Source organism: Ornithodoros turicata, chromosome 4 (genome assembly GCF_037126465.1).
Source record: "Ornithodoros turicata isolate Travis chromosome 4, ASM3712646v1, whole genome shotgun sequence".
Classification (NCBI taxonomy): Eukaryota; Metazoa; Arthropoda; class Arachnida; order Ixodida; family Argasidae; genus Ornithodoros; species Ornithodoros turicata.
Genome location: NC_088204.1, coordinates 9298563 through 9316327, shown reverse-complemented (window position 1 = coordinate 9316327; position 17765 = coordinate 9298563). Strand labels below are relative to the sequence as shown.

The 17765-nt window shown below is 47.2% G+C and overlaps 3 protein-coding genes and 1 non-coding gene across 4 annotated transcripts; 1 reads left to right on the top strand and 3 right to left on the bottom strand.

The window, feature by feature from the left end:
- Positions 1–231: 231 nt before the first annotated feature.
- On the bottom strand, positions 232–12413 carry LOC135390984 (LIX1-like protein). Its single transcript, XM_064621024.1, has 4 exons — positions 12076–12413; positions 1991–2154; positions 1780–1920; positions 232–671 (listed from the first exon to the last, which is right to left on the bottom strand). The coding sequence occupies exons 1-4, from the start codon at positions 12230–12232 to the stop codon at positions 291–293; spliced, it is 843 nt and encodes a 280-aa protein (XP_064477094.1). The 5' UTR covers positions 12233–12413; the 3' UTR covers positions 232–290.
- Positions 3593–3665, bottom strand: Trnav-gac (transfer RNA valine (anticodon GAC)). Its single transcript has one exon. It is a non-coding gene; the product is annotated as a tRNA-Val (tRNA).
- A 66-nt stretch (positions 12414–12479) lies between the features above and the next one.
- On the top strand, positions 12480–13479 carry LOC135390985 (low molecular weight phosphotyrosine protein phosphatase-like). Its single transcript, XM_064621025.1, has 5 exons — positions 12480–12636; positions 12686–12759; positions 12816–12929; positions 12983–13144; positions 13232–13479. Exons 1-5 carry the CDS (start codon positions 12561–12563, stop codon positions 13307–13309), a joined length of 504 nt encoding a protein of 167 aa, XP_064477095.1. The 5' UTR covers positions 12480–12560; the 3' UTR covers positions 13310–13479.
- On the bottom strand, positions 13189–17619 carry LOC135390982 (tRNA (guanine-N(7)-)-methyltransferase non-catalytic subunit WDR4-like). Its single transcript, XM_064621022.1, has 9 exons — positions 17540–17619; positions 16932–17000; positions 16728–16871; positions 15621–15765; positions 15448–15560; positions 15330–15390; positions 14512–14654; positions 14124–14362; positions 13189–13443 (listed from the first exon to the last, which is right to left on the bottom strand). Exons 1-9 carry the CDS (start codon positions 17617–17619, stop codon positions 13319–13321), a joined length of 1119 nt encoding a protein of 372 aa, XP_064477092.1. The 3' UTR covers positions 13189–13318.
- Between the last annotated feature and the right edge of the window lie 146 nt (positions 17620–17765).

Genomic DNA, 17765 nt, shown 5'->3' with positions numbered 1-17765 from the left:
CTTCAACTTGTCCTTATCCGCACTTTGCCCGCGATTCGGCACGAGCTCTAGCGGTCCCGGGCCCTGTCCTCGTGTAACCCACCCGAGTGCACCCCTACTTTATTACAACCCCCCCCCCCCCCATTTCGTCCTTGAGCTTCTGGATATACCACAGCTGTCCAGTTCGCTAGCCTATGACTGTCGCCACGTACTTTCTTCAAACTGAAGGAAGCCTTTTTTTTTTTCACTATCCTTTTCGTCTCATAAATTCTTTATTACAAAAAACCAATAAATAAGAGACAATAAATAGGTCAATAAGAATCGGTGTTGGAAGCGAGCAACAGAATGTCCCTTTTCTCCTTGGGGAAACGCAGCTCCCTTCCAGCGAGTCGCGCCGCCTCCAATTCCCCGTGCGCCGCCTGTAGTTCCCTCGCAATGAGCCCCGCGGAGTCCTGTTCCCTTGCGGCCCAGTCGAGAGCCATCTGAGATCGAAGGTCGTCATCCAAGGGTCGTTGCGAATAGTGAGCCACCACTTCCTGTCTGGAGCACTGGCGTTCGCGCATCGCCTTCAACGACCCGTTCCAATGGAGCAGCTGGAAGACAGTCATCAGCTCCTGGAACTCCAGCATGCTTCGGCCCCGCTGCGTCTCCAGCATAAACCGGAACGCCTCGACGCCACCACTTTCCAAACCCTGACGTTCAAAAAGGAAGAAAGAAAAAAAGTGAGCGTAAGTCTGTACGAAAATTCCGCGCCAAGATCACTTAAAACATGATTTTTTTTCGGTTATGCTTGGAGAAGGTTCGGTCAACCCGCTCCAGGGGCGTCGGTTATTTGCAGACAAGGGAAGGGGAGAAAGGGAAGCGTCAAAGAGGAAGGGGTAGATGGTGGTGGTACAGGAGCAGGAGCGGTGTGCTGTTCCTCCAACATCTGGGATTCGGGTAGTCCCAGAAAGCTACCCACCACAGAAAGCATGCGAGCATCCCTCAGTATCCTTCACTGGGGTGCTCCCTGTACCACAGTATTGCTTGTTTGTTTGTTTGTTTATGAAGCTGATGATGATGATGATAATTTGGCGTTAGTGGTGCAAGAACAGCATGGGTTATGAGGCTAAGGGGAGGTTTGTCTAAACCGGGATGGCCTGCTTCTCCTGGATGGTGGGAACGGAGAAGAGTGTGAGAGAAGGGCAGTGTATTGGAAGACGAAAGCGGAATAGGGTAAGGAGAGAGTGGAATAAGGGAAGGAGAGAGTGGAATAAGGGAAGGAGAGAGTGGAATAAGGGAAGGAGAGAGTGGAATAAGGGAAGGAGAGAGTGGAATAAGGGAAGGAGAGAGCGGAATAAGGGAAGGAGAGAGCGGAATAAGGGAAGGAGAGAGCGGAATAAGGGAAGGAGAGAGCGGAATAAGGGAAGGAGAGAGCGGAATAAGGGAAGGAGAGAGCGGAATAAGGGAAGGAGAGAGCAGAATAAGAGAAAGAGAGAGCAGAATAAGGGAAGGAGAAAGCGGATAAGGGAAGGAGAAAGCGGAATAAGGGAAGGAGAAAGCGGAATAAGGGAAGGAGAAAGCGGAATAAGGGAAGGAGAGGTAAGTGTAGCTTTAATTAGAAGACATGTGGGTGGAGAAGATAGTTTTCTCCAGCATTATGGGCTCAGATCCACGCTTGGTGGGCTAGAGGTCTAATTGGGAGTTTCCTGTGAAGATTACCGCCAGGATGATTGGCGCAGTTACCCCATTGGCAGAGTGCGAGGCGCAGAAAAAGAAAATACGGAAACCACACGTAAGAGAGACACGATTCTCACTTACTTGAAAAGAGGCCCTTGCTTCTTGAACCGCCTTCTCTATGAAGTCGTCTGAGATCTTTCGAGATGGGTGCTCGTTGAAGACGGAGTTCATGAGCGCTATCTTGGCTGCACTTCTGCGGGCCTCCGCCTTTGTGGGACAATTCTGCACGATTTTTTTGTGTGTGTGTGTCCCCGACATGAAAAGACACGTCCAGGAAAGGAAGCCTACGTACCTGAAAACTTCCAAAGCAGCTTCCTCCAGGAAGGGTAACGTAACACACGTAGGGTGGACTGGAAGCTGGCACGGATTCGTATATGACCAGAGCGCCATGGCGCAGTTCGGCTCCCCTAGCGCACTTGAGCTGCCAGAACTCCTGCAGAGCCTCCACGACGTTCACTGCACGAGAGCGTTCGACGGTAATTGTAAATATCGTTAATAATTACTGTGCATTCACGCGAGCGACATATGAAGTCGCCACATAGCTCCAGCAAACACCCAGTTAACAGAACAAGAAGCGACATTCTCCTGTAGAAAAATAACAAAAAAAATGAAAAAAAAACGTCATAGCTTTCTGCTGCCACGTAAGCACGAGCGCTCAACTATAGCTCAACGTCATCGTGTCTTTTCGTGCACTGCCAGCGCCACCTAGATAGTTCCACCATATCCAGCAAGGCCAGCGACCACTGGCAACACCACTTAGATACAGAAACCCTGCTTACTCGTCGACGTGACGTCACAACTAAGAGTCTGCAAACTAGGATCGTGTTTTCAACGGCCGTAGCCAATCACGAACGTGCTTTCAGCGATCGTAACCATGAAGATGAGCCACCGTCGGCTTTATGGGCAGCAACCTGTCGTCTGCGAGTAAACATCCCCCGTACTAAATGGGAAAACAAAATAGAGCGCAACATGGCCCATATTTTTCTCAAGACTGATTAAAGCGTGTTTCACTTTTAGTCGTGGTTCAAAAAGTACAGGTTCAAATTTGCGAAGTTAGCTGCAATCATTTGCGAGTTTCGCAGAACGGAGAATCGTGGTAGCAGACGAATTCTGACTTTATATGTCGACGTAGCGAAGGATTGAGAGGAAGCAATAAGCGGGCCTTCTGTATCTAGGTGGCGTTGCCACTGGCAACCAAAACGAGGACACCCGGAATCCGAAACCAAAAGCGGAACAAGAGGTTGTGATACCGAAGCAGAAACGAGCCCCAGCCAGGACAAAGAGCCAAGCCAGGCGACCAGACTGGAAGCCGCGACACCAGCGCCTAGTGACTGAGACAGAAACCAGTGCCAGTGGATCCCGCCAGGGAGACCTGCCTCGACTCAAAGAGGAACGGCGCCACCTGAACCTGAACTGAACCTGACTGCACTACTGAACTGGCTGAACCTGAACCTGACTGACACTAGATCCCTGTGAGCAGGCCACCCGGTCCACCTTTGCTGGCTCACTGGAATGGAGGTTAGGTCACATACGTCCTGTTTTATCTGCAGACAAAACGGACAAGCATTGCTTTACACAGCTGCTCCACTTTCTTATGCGCGTGTGTACTACAGGCACCCATCCGCATCACACTGATCGTTCCCCATGTTCCACCTTGTTTCTCGCATTGCACCCGAGCGTATTTTTAATAAATATCAGCATCCTCCCAGGCTATTTGTGCAGCTATCTTACTATGGCACGAAAGAAATATCCACTGAAATTTGTCAAAAACAAAAGAACACATTTTGTTCATGAAAGAACTGATGTTCTGAGGCTGGAACAACATAGAAGGGACAAATACATACAAAGCCTTAATTTGCCTAAGAAATTAACGATGAAAGTCACTGAAAAGGTTAGCCAGCTGTAGGACTCGAACCCACATCTTCTGGATTGTCGGTCCAGGGCTCTACCAATTGAGCTAAGCTAACACGGCTTCTCAGCGACTTCCAGGGTGCGTCATCTGAAGGGACAAACCAGCCGCTCTCTCTCACTCATCCTCCTTTCACTCTTACATTTTTGCTCACTCACACACACATTCATACGACGGAAATCGACGGCGGAAACGGCGTCGATTTCCGTCGTATGAATGTGTGTATGAGTGAGCAAAAATGTAAGAGTGAAAGGAGGGTGAGTGAGAGTGTGAGTGGCTGGTTTGTCGTCCCTTCAGATGACGCACCCTGAAAGTCGCTGGAGAGGCGTGTTAGCTTAGCTCAATTGGTAGAGCCCTGGGCCGGCAATCCAGAAGATGTGGGTTCGATCCCTACAGCTGGCTAACCTTTTCAGTGACTTTCATCTTTCATCAAGGAGAACATGTCCCTGAGTTTGGGGAGCAACTGAAAGGGACGAGACGTACAAGTAAAACTCATACGTTTCGAACTTGTACGTGTCGTCCCTTTCAGTTCTCCCCAAACTCAGGGAAACGTTCTCCTTGTCAGTACACCACGGAGCTTGTCTACTTTTGTTCTCATCAGTTTATACCTAGGATGTCCCTCTCTCCCCTTCGACAAAGTAACAAACTCCCCCGCGCTTCGACAAAGAAACCGCCCCCCCCCCCCCAACTTCGAGGGTGTCTCTCCCAACCGAGGGTCTGAAGCCGCCCCTGGGTTCCACAGGCGAAATCTGGACTGGGGTCCAGATAAAAAAAAAAAAAAAAAATAGTGATCTAAGAAAAGATGATCTAGTGTCAGTCAGGTCCTCGTATAAACTGACGTTTTTGGGGGCGATCGCCCCCCCCCCCTGCACCCCCACTGGTGGGTGACCTGAACCTGCCCCAGACGGTTTCGAACAGAGGCTTTCTGTGGCTGCCCATGCGGCTGTCAGTGGGTTTTCTCCGCAGCCACGGCTGCAGAGAGCACACTCGTGATTGGTCGACTCTTAATGACTACATCCCATCGTCCTTTGTTGGCGTTGGCACTTGCTAACCGTGGTGAAAATCCTGCGGCGCAGCTGCAAGAAATTCGGTAGCAGACGACAGGAAGAGACGCAGACGTTGCCGTCTGCTACGCGCGCAGTACGCCACACCAGATATTCCGCGAATGCTCAACGAAACACGCGGCGGAACTTCTGTCCCATGAGCTGTTTTGCGTTTTTTTTTTTTTTTTTCGCCAGAATATTCCGTGGGGATGTCGCACGTGTAGGGACGCTTCCATCAAATCGCCGCTTCAGGCGTCTTTTTTCGAAGCCCCCCAGAGGGCTCCCGTATTTGGAGCAAGTTCTAGCAAGTGATGTTTCCTGGCAGGGGTGACGTCACACCCGTCTGCTCCGACCGGACGAATGACCCCTTTATGGCTCGGGAGCCGCCTACCACGAAGGACGTTGTTTTCCCCGACTGAGACATACGTGGCTCTGGCGTCGCGTTCGTCTTGTGCGTTTGAACTTCAAAAATCGTTTTATGGGAGGGTTTAGGCACGGAGTCTGCACAACAATGCGTGATACGCGGAATACCTTTGAATGCGTTCATTGCAGACAAAATAATTTGGAACTTTTCAATGTCCTTCTCTATGTTCTTACTCAGAGCCTTGCGTTTTAGGGCTAACCCTAGCGAAACACACTTTTCACCCCGATTTGCGTCGTTGTCATTTGGGTTAAAAAGCCCAAAAACTCTGGAAACGAGCTCGCTAAAATGCTAATTCAGCCACCTAAGCACTGTACATTCAGCAAACCGCTGCCATCTATGATCTCATGTCCTGCAAGAAGCACTTTTTAGCCGATATCGCCCGATTTTACCCTACTGTTTCTGAAATAAGACCAGATTTCTGTCCACTCATTAAAAAAATAAAAATAAGTAAACAGAATCCGAAAACACAAAGGTCAATAAATGCCAGACACAAATGCTCTGGTGTAAGAAATAGCATCGAACCAGTATCTGCGTGTCAGACCGTAAAGTCTGTATGCAGTTCGTGTCACATTATTTTAGAAATAGGATAAGGGTAAGCAAGATACTTCAACCCTATGATAACCGCTTTTGTTGTCGTCAATTAATATCCTGAATAAATACAATCTTATTCAAGTTAACTGTGCGGCAAACGGAACTTCTGAAGTGACTTCTGAAGTGACTTCCGTCTTCAAAAGTCTCCTGGCGCCTGAATCTCCAGAAAGGCAAAGTTTGTCGACATGCCGTGGTGCATGGATTTCCCTACACCGCCCCCCCTTGAAATTTCTGAGATTGCCCAATACAGCTCGGCTACCAATGCATAAACCCATAGACATGCTTCCGTAAACATATACCCCCCTCCATGTGAGCTCGGCACACCCCACTCCCAGCCCCCAAAGGTCGATTTCTGGGGAAACTACTGCCGGCGTCTCACAGATATCTTGCAAACGTTAAGATACGAAATATCACCGTATCTGAGGCAACGCAAATGTGAATGATATGGACGTGGACGACAACGCTAATCCAACCTCGGATTTGCAGATTTCCTTTTCAGGATTCTTTTCTCTGTTGCTCAATTGAGATAGTAAAAATGCTCCCTGAAACGATGAAGAAGAAAAAAATCTTTTGTTTGTTAGCTGCGTCTGTTGCCTTTTCATCAGTTTTAAATGTCCCATATAACGTCTTTATTTTAGATAAATGCTTGAAACCCGCAAACGTTGTGCCAATACACAACAAAAAGGAAAATTACCGTGGTATTCATTTGTACTCATTTCACTAACCGTGAGCAGTTAGGGCCACTCACCACATATGTTCTCCAAACACGCTACGCTGTTTCTAGAATGTAATACAATCAACACGACTTTCACCGGTCACGATCTGCTCCTGCTCCGCTTGTCCGCACTGCGCACGATTCAGCTCGAAGCGTGAAGACGAATAAAGAAACACAATGCGTTTTAATTTTTTTGAAAACACTATAAGATATCACGTGTGAAGCTTTTGCTTGAAGTGTAAAACGAGTTTGAAAGAGACGACTGTACAGTTACGGAAGTTCTAAAAGACCGATGAGAATATATGCATGTCCTCAGTTCGGGGCGGATCGTACCGCCCATGTTTATCAACAAAAACCAGTAGATATTCCATTTATAAAATTAGTTAATGACATATTCGCTCGTGCTGCGTAGAGGTACACAATGTTAAGAAGAAGAAGAAGGAAAAAATAAAAAAAGCGGTATAGTAATGACCGCAAATTGGAGGCATCAATTTTTGTTTTGTTTCATTTTGTTGTGTATTGTTAGGACTTCTTTTAGAAAAACAGCGTGGGAGTGACATTTTGAGACCCAACTGCCCCTGATGACATATTCACAGCAAGCTCGTCGGCTATTAAGACTGGGAACCAGGGTATAGTTCTTTACAAGCTGCGCAAAGTCGCCCTTTTTAATGTAAAAAAAGAAACAAACCTGTAAAAAACATATCGGACGATATCTTTTAATTTTCGTTTTTCTTTTTTTCTTTTTTGTCCTAGTTACTCTTACGTTGCTGGCTTTTACGGCACCTTTACGGCAGTTCGCAGCGAATGACATTCACTATGAATGTCATTCGCTGGATATGACGTTCAACTTTTTCCCGTATGACAGAATAGTAATTTGCGAAAACCACTAGCTGATCCGACGAGAGATGCGTCGCAGAAATGAAATACTCATCTGTCGATTATATTGATGATAGACAACATGATGATATTGGTCAATGAATGTAAATATTTTGGGCGTTTACATCTATAACATTAAGCGGGGCATAGATCACGTTATTACGGAATTTACACTTGGTAACTTTTGACGCCACGATTAAGAATAGTCTAAATTTATGAGAGAACTGATGTTCTGAGGCTGGAACAACATAGAAGGGACAATCATATACAAGGCCGTTATTAATTAATTAGTTAATCGTTAATTTCTAAATTTATTGTTGTCGATATCCAAATAGAACACCTCACAGAGACATCCACGAATTTAACACGATATAATGGCCAGATTCACCTTAAAATAATCATTTCAGGCAAAACGCAAATCGAAAGTAAAGTTCAATATGATTTATCGGACCATATCAGGAGGAACACAGCGAAGGCGATCAGCAGAGAATAAGCATGATATACTATATCTGTGGCAAAGCAGAAGTAACTTTCCTCTATCCTCAAGTCGGCTTGAAATCGTCGGGGCTGGTCTTTGCGAGGTCAAACTTGTATATGGGCGATGACGACAGGGTGAATAATGTGCTGACAATTGATATGCATATAGAACTACATCCGCTACAGCGCTCTGCGCTGAAAATAAGACCGACGAGAGAGGAGAACAATAATTGCAGTTTTTTTTTTACCATTCAAACGAAGCAAGTCTTTCATTGCGTCCTTGACATATCGAGGATCGAGTATATATTCCACGTGCACACTGGAACGCAATGATGGAATTATAGAGAGAAACTGATGTTCTGAAGCTGGAACAACATAGAAGGGACAGATACAAGGATCAGATGACGCACCCCGAAAGTCGCTGGAGGGGCGTGTTAGCTTAGCTCTATTGGTAGAGGCCTGGACCGGTAATCCAGAAGATGTGGGTTCGATCCCTACAGCTGGCTAACCTTTTCAGTGACTTTCATCTTTCATCGATGGAATTATGATTTTCCACTCTTTCCCCCGACGATTAATTCCAACTCCGGAGCAGCTTCCAGCGATCGCCGATTTCTCGTGCGTTACACGATTTTTGTGCAACAAGACAATTTCAGCCTCTGTGTTGTCCCACGTACAATTTCCACACCATGCGGCACACCCGTGAAACATACAAAACCGCAATCGGACAACGTTATCGGGAAATCAAACAACTCGGGAAAAAGGTGTTGACGCCGGGATTCGAACCTGAACCTTCGATCCTCGGTCTGAATGAGTGAGAAAGGTGTAAGAGTGAATGGGAATAGCGCGATTTGTTGTCCGCACGAGCTACTAGATAATAGCGTCATAGGCGCCCCTTCCCAGCGCCGCATTTTTGGAAGCTAGCGGTGGCGCTACTCATTGGCCCTGTTATTGCTTCCTCAATTTCTGCAATACTTTGTACTTCAGCTTACTTTACCGACGCAATCATGTCGCGTGAAACACGGTGTACACGTTCCTGGCTGTACCAATCACAACCTACTAGATAATACTGACCATGTCACAGGCACCCCATCCCAGCGCCGCATTTAGAGGCTAGCGGTGGCGCTACTTATCGGCCTGGTTTATTGCTTCCTCAATTTCTACAATACTTTGTACTTCAGCTTCCCTTAGTATTTTTGTACAATCGGTGGATGTCCCACGGGAGATGCTTCTTTCTAAAATTGATTATCATCATCATTCTACGCGTTTTCATAGGAGCTGTTGCTGTCGTCTGCTACGGTAGTCGTACGTCCGCTTCTCCGCGTTCAAAATTCAAATTTTCATTGCCCAATCACGATGTAGATCTCGCGGGCCGATGAGTAGCGCCCCTAGCGAATCGTGCGGACGGGCTCCTCATATAGTGGCTGCCGAAGTGCCGATTATGACATTGTCGTTATAATCTAGTAGGTCGTGGTCGTGGTATAGCGGTTGCATATCTGACCGGGTTCGAATCCTGGCGCCAGCATCTTTTTCCTGAGTTGTTTGATTCCATTGATTCTCGGGCGTTTGGGAGCGTCCGTGTTTGTCCTTAAATATAGCCTGCCTCCGCTAACTCCCGTTGTTTACGTTGTATTCGCAACACTATTTTGTTCTTGCTTTAGTGAAAGCCTCAGAAAAATTCATCATTCATCAGGAGTTTCATTTTCACCTCCCAATTGCCGCTGTGGCGGAGCTGAAGTGCTGACAGGACAAGTTACGTTTTGCTCGAGTCAATCATAACCTCCGTGCATCCCATGGGAGGGACACTTGTAGTACACAAACCCTGTATGCATCTGCCAGGCCACTTCGCCTCTGTTAAAATGCCCTCCCCTCCGTACACTCCCCAGAACAGTTCGCTGCAAAAGACCGGAAAGATGGGCAGGTGTTCTATTTATCTGTCTTGTGACGTACGGTCTCCGTTGCTTGTCCTGCGCACCGGATAAAGGAGACGTGCATTGTCTTTCGTACCACGGGATATGGTGTCGTTATCCATATATGGCAGGGTCCAAGAGGTTCTCGCTCGCATTTACGAACACTAACAACACGCAAAACACTGCATGAAAAACGTACATGCTTTGTGCATCCGGACTAGACATTTTTTGACGCTCTTCCGTTGTTATCCAAGTATGAGAAAGGGACGTCAAGCCTAACGATGGTCTGAAAACTCATTCCAGGGGACGGTAGCGTACGAAGTACAAAACTCACGAGCTAATGACGCAATTAAAATTCTTCACCCGAGCAGACTCCTTTGTCCCGACTTGTCGTCAGACGCAGCGGCACAGATGTTCCCGGGACAAGTTAGCCTGTTCCGGTGACTGCGCAGTACTGCGTCCGGCATTCACGCATTGTTCTTGTACAGGGCTATGCTCCGTTTAAAATATCGGCACCCCTGACCAGAGGATTGTCCCTCTATTCCTCCCATCAACATATATTCATTACTTATAGTCGTATATACCGAGAGACACAGACTCCGTGGAGCTTCTGGTCTGCACCCAGACGCTACGTTGCACTCTCGAGCATCACGTCATAACCCAGGGGCGTAGCCGGGGGGGGGGGGGGGGCGGGTTCAACCCCCCCATCGAAATCGTACCTTTGGTAGTGCATTTGGAAGAGGGAAACAAGGGGGAATTCTTGTCCCCCATGTAAAGTCCCCATAGACCTCCCCCAAAAAAATATTTTTCTGGCTACCATCCTGTCATAGCCCATCACTCAACATCACGTCGTTCTCCGTGATATGATGGTGAATGACGTCCACAATGGCCATCGTGAGCTAATTTACCGATCCATGCTACATCCACTAGGAGCAACACCACCAATGGGGGAAGTACTCCTCACACTTGTCGACACCGGCAGGGAACAGGATATTCCACCAGACGACGAAGACGCCAAAGTCATCGACGAGAAATCCAGACGACGCCCAGCTGGGAAAGACGGGCCAAGAGTGCCTCGCAAGCTGTTTGCAAAGGCGCAGGTTAAAGTCTGCGTGTACGTCTGTGGGAAACCCGACAACCTGAGCCAAGGCTAGATCGCCATCTGTATCTATCCTCCTCCACTTCAGAACTTCTAAGTGATTTCTTTTTAATAAGACTTCCCAAGTATTGTATTGCTACGGAGAAAACACCACTGGAACGAAAGACGTCTAAACGGTTGCCAACTATGTGTAGGATTGTTCGAAAGTCACGCATTTCATTCAGTCAGTCATTCCTCATGTGGGTTCGATTCCTACAGCTGGCTAACCTTTTCAGTGACTTCCATCTTTCAGTCATTCTTCATTCATTCCCCACCCCTGCAGCTTGTCGAAGAACTGGACCAAACGGCAACAACGTATTTTCGTCCTCCAATATGTGGTTTAGCTCCTACGTGGACTTCCCCAATAATTTCTTTTTTGAGGAAACGTGCCACTTTGTCATTATCGCGGAGAAGATATCATTTATGAAACCCGGCAGAAAAGCAGGCGCGTGAGACTTCCTCACAAGCAGCTCTCACTTAGCCTCTCGCGAGTGTGACCCCTTTTTATCAGTGTGAATGAGGTGGTTCAAGTGATAATAATCAGTCAATATAGTTTCATTCTGCGGAAGCTAATTTATGCGGGGCGAGAAACGTCCAGCGGCTACGTTTTCGACCTCGATATCGTAGCAGACGACCCTGGGGACAGACACCCGCGGGCGCGAGTGTAATTTTTCTTCACAAATTGCCAAGGTGAGGCGGTAAAGCAGATACGTATGGTTGAAAAAGAAAACGCCAGGTGCGCTTGATGTATGTTTCTGCACGCACGATTTTGGGCATCATATGTCGCGCGGGTGAATTCAACAATAGAAAACAATTTTCTGACGTTCTGGTTATTTATACAAAAGGCCACAGACAAAATAGCATGAGATAAAAACAAACAGCGTCCGCTTCTGTCAGCGACAATGACACGACTGCCAATTTTTGTCCATCGATCAACAACCCAAACAACGTCCAATCGCAAAAGCTCGTCTATCACCGACAAATTTCTCGGTCCAGCGCGTTCAGACCGGTTTCAAATGTGTCCATAAAAATCCACTAGCAGAACTGGCTCCGTTGTCGTCCTCCGCATTGCGGGAAGGATTAAAGAAAAAGAGCAGACGACACTTAAAAAAAACAAAACGAAAGGAAGCAAACAAGAAAAAGTCTGGCGCGGCCAACAGGTGCTCGGAAACTGACGGACGTTTTGTTGAAATAAATGCCATCCGCGCGACTGTCTGACAGCGGTGACACTTCCGGTCACACCGACCAGTGACACCTGCGGCCATTTTAACCAAGTACAACGACCTCCTTTACGTACCTCGGCTGGAGCCCCTGGAATGTTTGGCAAAACTGTCCACCACAGCGTCCACTGCTTCCTTGAGCATAGTTTTCGCCCGAATATCTTCACAATGCGCCGCAAGTCGTCTCGGCGGCGGCAATTTGGGCTTGCCGTGGGGATGCACGCCAGCCTGCATCGCTGCTTCCCGACAATCAGCTGACAGCACCACATTCAGCGTCCATTCCGCACACAACGGCCGCCGCGACAATTCGCTACTGAAGGATGAAGCGACGGAAGCGACCACACATTTCTCGTCCAGAAGGCGTGAGAAAAAAGAGCGGCGCCACCACCGATACCGTGGCCATAGTTTCGTATATTACAACTACCGAATGATTAATTCGTGCTCTCTATACTTCGTACAGCAGTGCACAATTTGCTGTTCGCTAATTTACTAGTCCCACGCAAGTACTGAGATACGATTTAATAGACACGTTAAATTTAAAACAATTTGCGCCATCTGTTGGATGCGGTGCTCATCGGAGAGCAGGCAGACATTTGCAATGGCAGCCCCCAAGAAGGCCGCACTTTTCGTCTGCTTAGGTGAGACAATTATCAGCGTAGCTTTCGCTCAATGCCATCAACTCTCCAGGAAACATTTGCCGGTCACCTATAGCGGAGGCAGTTTTCTTGCACGTCGCGAAGGAGAACGGTGTTGAAGACAAAGTAAGACTGATGTTGAAGGGATGTGTTGCAGGTATTTTATTTGTTTGGTGCTGTAGTGGAGAGCCGACAGCGCGGGCACCGGAGATTGGCACGTTGGCTGTCCACCCGACCGACGCGCACAGGAATGCATGAAGGCACACAACGTCCACATGGAACACCGCGCCAGAGTGGTAAGCAAACCCGACTACAATCTGGAAGCCACTACAGGAAGCACTCTATACAGGTCGTTGATGAAGATTTCCACCAGTTTGATTTCATCTTCGGCATGGACGAAAACAACATCAGGGACCTCAAGGAAATGGCACCGAAACAATGCAAGGCTCAGGTTGGACTGCTTGGGAGCTACGATCCCGAGGGCCAAGAAATCATACGGGACCCCTACTATGTGAGTGACTTATCAATGTGGGGCAATGAAAGATAATCCACCAGTCCATTGAGAGTCTCTTTATGAAGTTGAATGAACATTGTGCAGGACCGTGGCAGCGATGGTTTCGAGCAGGTGTACCAGCAGTGCGTGCGTTGCTGCAAGGCATTCTTCAAGGGACAGTGAACAGCCACCTCAGTCAAGCCGGGCCCTCTTGCGTGCCGCACGGCCTTCTTCGCGCTCCCGTTTCTTCTTCATGTAACCCTCTACGTTGTCAAACCACTGCTTGTAGAGGTGACTTCTGTCCTGGGGCTGGCACTCTGTTAATCAAAATAAAGCGACTTTTTGTTGTTGCACTTCTGGAGAAAGTCAGAAAAAGAGTAATATACAAGTTTGTATTGCTCCTGTACGTTTGGACACGGTCTTTCACGAGCAACAGAAGGTAGCTGCCCTCTTTAACCAGAATCAGAAATGATTGTTTGAGTACTGTTTTCACCTGTTTGCCCAGTGTAAAGCAGCTCTTGTGGACATTTAGCAAAACTTGCATATGTGAGCACTTCTTTCGTGCAGCTCAATAAGTGGAAGGTCTGTTTCGTTCTTTCTCTCTCTCTCCCTGCTTTTTTGAAGCATCTTAGTTACTCGTACCTCTTAGTAACTTGTCCTTTTTTTTTTCTAGTTCTACTGCATTAGAGTTCTACTGCAGCATTTCTCTTATAATGTCAAGTGGAGCCTTTTGGTAAGGGACAGCTTATGCACTGTCTGGCTTCACAATAAGAACACTGCTTCTTTCTTAGTTTTAGCAGTATGTTACAGTCATTACAGGGCTTCCCCCCCCCCACACACACTATTGTGTAAGGACAAGGTGGCCTGCGGCTCGTTCATTGCTCGTTCAAAATACTCCAATTGTGTTTAAAAGTACGATTTTCACGAGCAATAACGGATCACTATTTGCACAAATCCTACGAGGCGATAGATAGCTCCAGCGGCCACATGGACTTACCTCGTAGTGACATGCACGCCTCTGCCATCTGGAGGAGGATTTCTCCTCCATCCCAGGGACACAATCCTCGAGCTGTGGGCTCGAACACCTGCACGGGTTGGGACGAGTGGTGGGGTGTCACCAACCACAGGCGACCTCTTTCGTCCCAAGTGGCGTCCCACGGGCTGCTCCCAACGCTCACTTTCTGCACCAGAGAAACAGCTTTCGCTTCTACTTTGAGGACTAATACCTGCGAAACCCTGTAGATGCCACCATTGAATTTTGTAATTTGTACGTTCTCAGACTGAACTAAATATGTCCGCTTCAACTTGGGGTACCTTTGGTTAAATGGTACCTAACTGCATTTTGGAGGCAGTACTAACTATCTTAGACACATGGACAGACTCACTTTTCCAGAAGGCAGGCCACCGTAGTACCGTGACAGCACAGCTTGAGCACTGCAGGTGGATCTTTTTGCTCCAGCAGCGGTGTCAGGGCCACACATGCCAGACATGTTCCATCCACGTAACGCCACAGCCTCACGCTGCCATCCTATTAATATGCAGTGCGCTTGGGACAACCATTGGAATGTTCATTGAAGACGTACGAAAAGTGCAAGTAAAAACAAGCTTCGAAAACATGCTTTCTTTTGACCGGCAAACAGATGCATGTTGTAATTTCTTGATGCCCATGCTCATGGATGCTTATCATTTGAAGCAGCAAGTACCAAAAACATAATATCCACTTTGAAGTGTTTGTTTCAAAGTCTAGAGAGGCCCGGTTCCAAGGCTGTACGTAGTCTTTTGCATGAAGGACATAATATTGTTTGTGTGGCTTCCACTTCCAAGGATGTTTGAAAATACTGCTGGATAGATGGATGGATGGATTGTTGGTGCACCCCTGGTGGGACTCTTTGAAACGAGGGTACAGCAAAAAAACAGCGAACTGTGTGGACATGATAAAAAATTTCTTTGCCAGGCTTTGTTCCGGTTTAAAGTTGGTAAAGTATCACTGTTGCCAGTTATTAGAACTCTCATTTGAGGCACCTTTATTTTGTGTGTAACCACAAAGGTGAACGAAGCATGAAATGCAATTGTGTGTCATGTTCTGAGGCCCACACCAAAAATCTAACCTCATTTAAAGACCATTAAAATCTAACAGTCAAGATAGAAACACACAAACAGAACGGTTCCTCGCAGCACTAACAGAGATGTTTGAGGTACATACGCCTGATCCAGATAGCAGCTGGTCCGGATGGTCCGGAATGAGGGTCATTGAGCTGACAAACCTAAAAAGAGACGCGACTCTCTCAACACTGGCCACCTACACTGTAGACGACACTCACTGTGTGTGTCCGAGGCAGAAGGCCGCGATGCTGTAACAATTTGGGAAGTGGGACACCTGTATCTTCTCGTCACGGTCGCAGACGATGAGGTACTTCTCATCACTGCTCACCACCTGCCAGGAAGTTTCTTCCTTTATACATGGGCAGAAAAGAAATACGACTGCGGCGCTCACCAGGTCGAGGGCCATGGAAAGCCGCCCCAGGAGGAGTTCCTCCCCCGGTTCCATCAAGTGGAGTCCGTAGACGTCGCCTGACCTGTCTGCTACGAGAACCCGCTCGCCCACCTCCTGCACCTGGACGCACTTGCGTGCCAGCTTCCTGGGGGCACCAAGCCATATTTTATATGCGGTTGATAGCTCTGTCACGTTTCGCCACTTTAGGGAGGTACCGTTAATGAGGTTCTCTGATCGTATGCTCTATGCAGGCAGTATGTACAGCATCCCTGTGATATTTTTACCTGTACGATTCCATACAAGTATGTATATTAATTAGGGATGGGCCAACTGAATCAGCGAATCCTTGTGATCCTAGGCAGGAATTCGGGAATCCGAATCCCAGTGCCCAAAACGGCGAATTGCACCTTTCGAATCCACCAACCACATTTGTTTGTTTCTTTTAAAATTGCTGCCGAAAGCCTGATTGGCCGGCGGACCCCGGGTCCAAAATCGGACCCAAAATCACAGCATGAAGCTCCGCCTGCATGCGCCGGAGGCACGCGATGGTAAGTAAACTATTTAGAAGCTTATTTACTAATAAGCTTATTAGTCTTAGTAAGTAATTGTATAATTAGTAAGTAATTATAAGTAATTTGTTTTTGATTAAACAAAGATCACCCAAAAATTTGAAGCAGAATTTGATATTCTGCTTCACTTTTTCTGCAACACTTTTCAGTAGCAGTGTCTTTTCCCCCTGGCTTTTTAAACTCTTTTTTTAAGAAAGGATTCGAAAGATTCTAGATTCGTGGATTGGCAGAACCTTCCTTGGATTCGGATTCTGAAAATTGTAGATTCATCCCATCTCTAATATTAATTAACAATATGCTACAACTGTGTGTCTCTGCACATGAGAGGAGGTGAACAGAAGGGTGGTCACGTGACCGCCCAAATTAGGGGGCAACTCGGCAAACATTTGGTCGTACCCTGGGAATTCCCCCCTTTTCCTTGTTTTGTCTACGACCCTGGTGAAATGCACGTGGTCCACTTCAAATTTGCTTCGCTTGAGAGAACTAGCCTCGTATTTGTTTAGACCCTGTGTGGTTGCTAAATAATGTCGGTTCGTACCTCCGCAGAAAGAGCTCCCAGATACCCGAGTCATTTCGCTTCCACACCAGGAGATCCTTGTTACGAGTGATGGCCAGGAACTGGGAGGAACACGGCGAGAAATTGGCGCAGCTGAACCCCAATTCATCTGCTTCACCGGTTTGTCTGCACAGAGATGTGGAGAGGTCAAAGTGCTTCCCTTACAACCTCGGTTTCTTGTCTCACTTTTTTGCCTCCTCTTGGTTCACAATAAGCGATTCCTGCGGTATTTCAAGCCTATGAGTCGATGGAGCTCTGAAAAGGAAGAAGGTATTATGCATACATCTGAGTTGTCATACATTAAGCAACAATGTCATAATAACCGCGAACTCGCTACCAGCTTATATCTCTATTGCAGTTGTCGTCGACTCCTATTCCTGAGAATTGTATGAATTTCCACTTTATCACAGTGAAGTCACTGAGGCTGTGAGCGTAATACAGGTGAACGCAGTTGGAGAAAAAAACAGGAGGAAGGAAGAGGACACAACTACGATAGCACGCGACCTGGGACGGCTTCAGGGGGGAACTGTGCCCACATATTTGTCTGGGAAATCTGCCACAGAACTCATAAAAAACCTACGCCAACGTGAACCATAGTAGAATTTATCCCACTATGGATTAGCATGTCATTGGGGCTGCTACGCATGCTGTACACATTCGACCACGCCGCTGGTTCCCGAGAACCCATTTCGGCAATGCACAAGGAGGTGCTAAAACCATCTTCGCCAATGTGACATGCAACCTTCTACACTGCTCCTGGTGCATCTGTAAAATGTGCACATAAACTCACTTACTTGTCACTAATTTCGTAGATAGTTATGCACTCCTTTGAAATCAGCGCGATTCGGTTATTGACGCAACGCACCAGCGCCATTACCAGCCATTTACTTTCGGAATGCGAAACTTCGGAAAACATTTCAGCCGTATCGTCAAATTTCACACGCACAAAAACTCAAAATGCTAAAATTTAAAAATTACTAAAATCTAAATATAATTTATATTTATGATTTTAACATAAAA

Coding starts and splice junctions, on each gene's coding strand:
- LOC135390982 (XM_064621022.1), bottom strand. CDS start 17,619: ATGGCGCTGGTGCGTTGCGTCAATAACCGAATCGCGCTGATTTCAAAG. Junction 15,561..15,620: donor TTTCCATGGCCCTCGACCTG/GTGAGCGCCGCA, acceptor ACTTCCTGGCAG/GTGGTGAGCAGTGATGAGAA. Junction 13,444..14,123: donor GGCGTGCATGTCACTACGAG/GTAAGTCCATGT, acceptor TTTGATTAACAG/AGTGCCAGCCCCAGGACAGA.
- LOC135390984 (XM_064621024.1), bottom strand. CDS start 12,232: ATGCAGGCTGGCGTGCATCCCCACGGCAAGCCCAAATTGCCGCCGCCG. Junction 2,155..12,075: donor TTCCAGGGGCTCCAGCCGAG/GTACGTAAAGGA, acceptor GCTCTCGTGCAG/TGAACGTCGTGGAGGCTCTG. Junction 672..1,779: donor AAGCAAGGGCCTCTTTTCAA/GTAAGTGAGAAT, acceptor TTTGAACGTCAG/GGTTTGGAAAGTGGTGGCGT.
- LOC135390985 (XM_064621025.1), top strand. CDS start 12,561: ATGCGGTGCTCATCGGAGAGCAGGCAGACATTTGCAATGGCAGCCCCC. Junction 12,930..12,982: donor TGGAACACCGCGCCAGAGTG/GTAAGCAAACCC, acceptor CACTCTATACAG/GTCGTTGATGAAGATTTCCA. Junction 13,145..13,231: donor TCATACGGGACCCCTACTAT/GTGAGTGACTTA, acceptor AACATTGTGCAG/GACCGTGGCAGCGATGGTTT.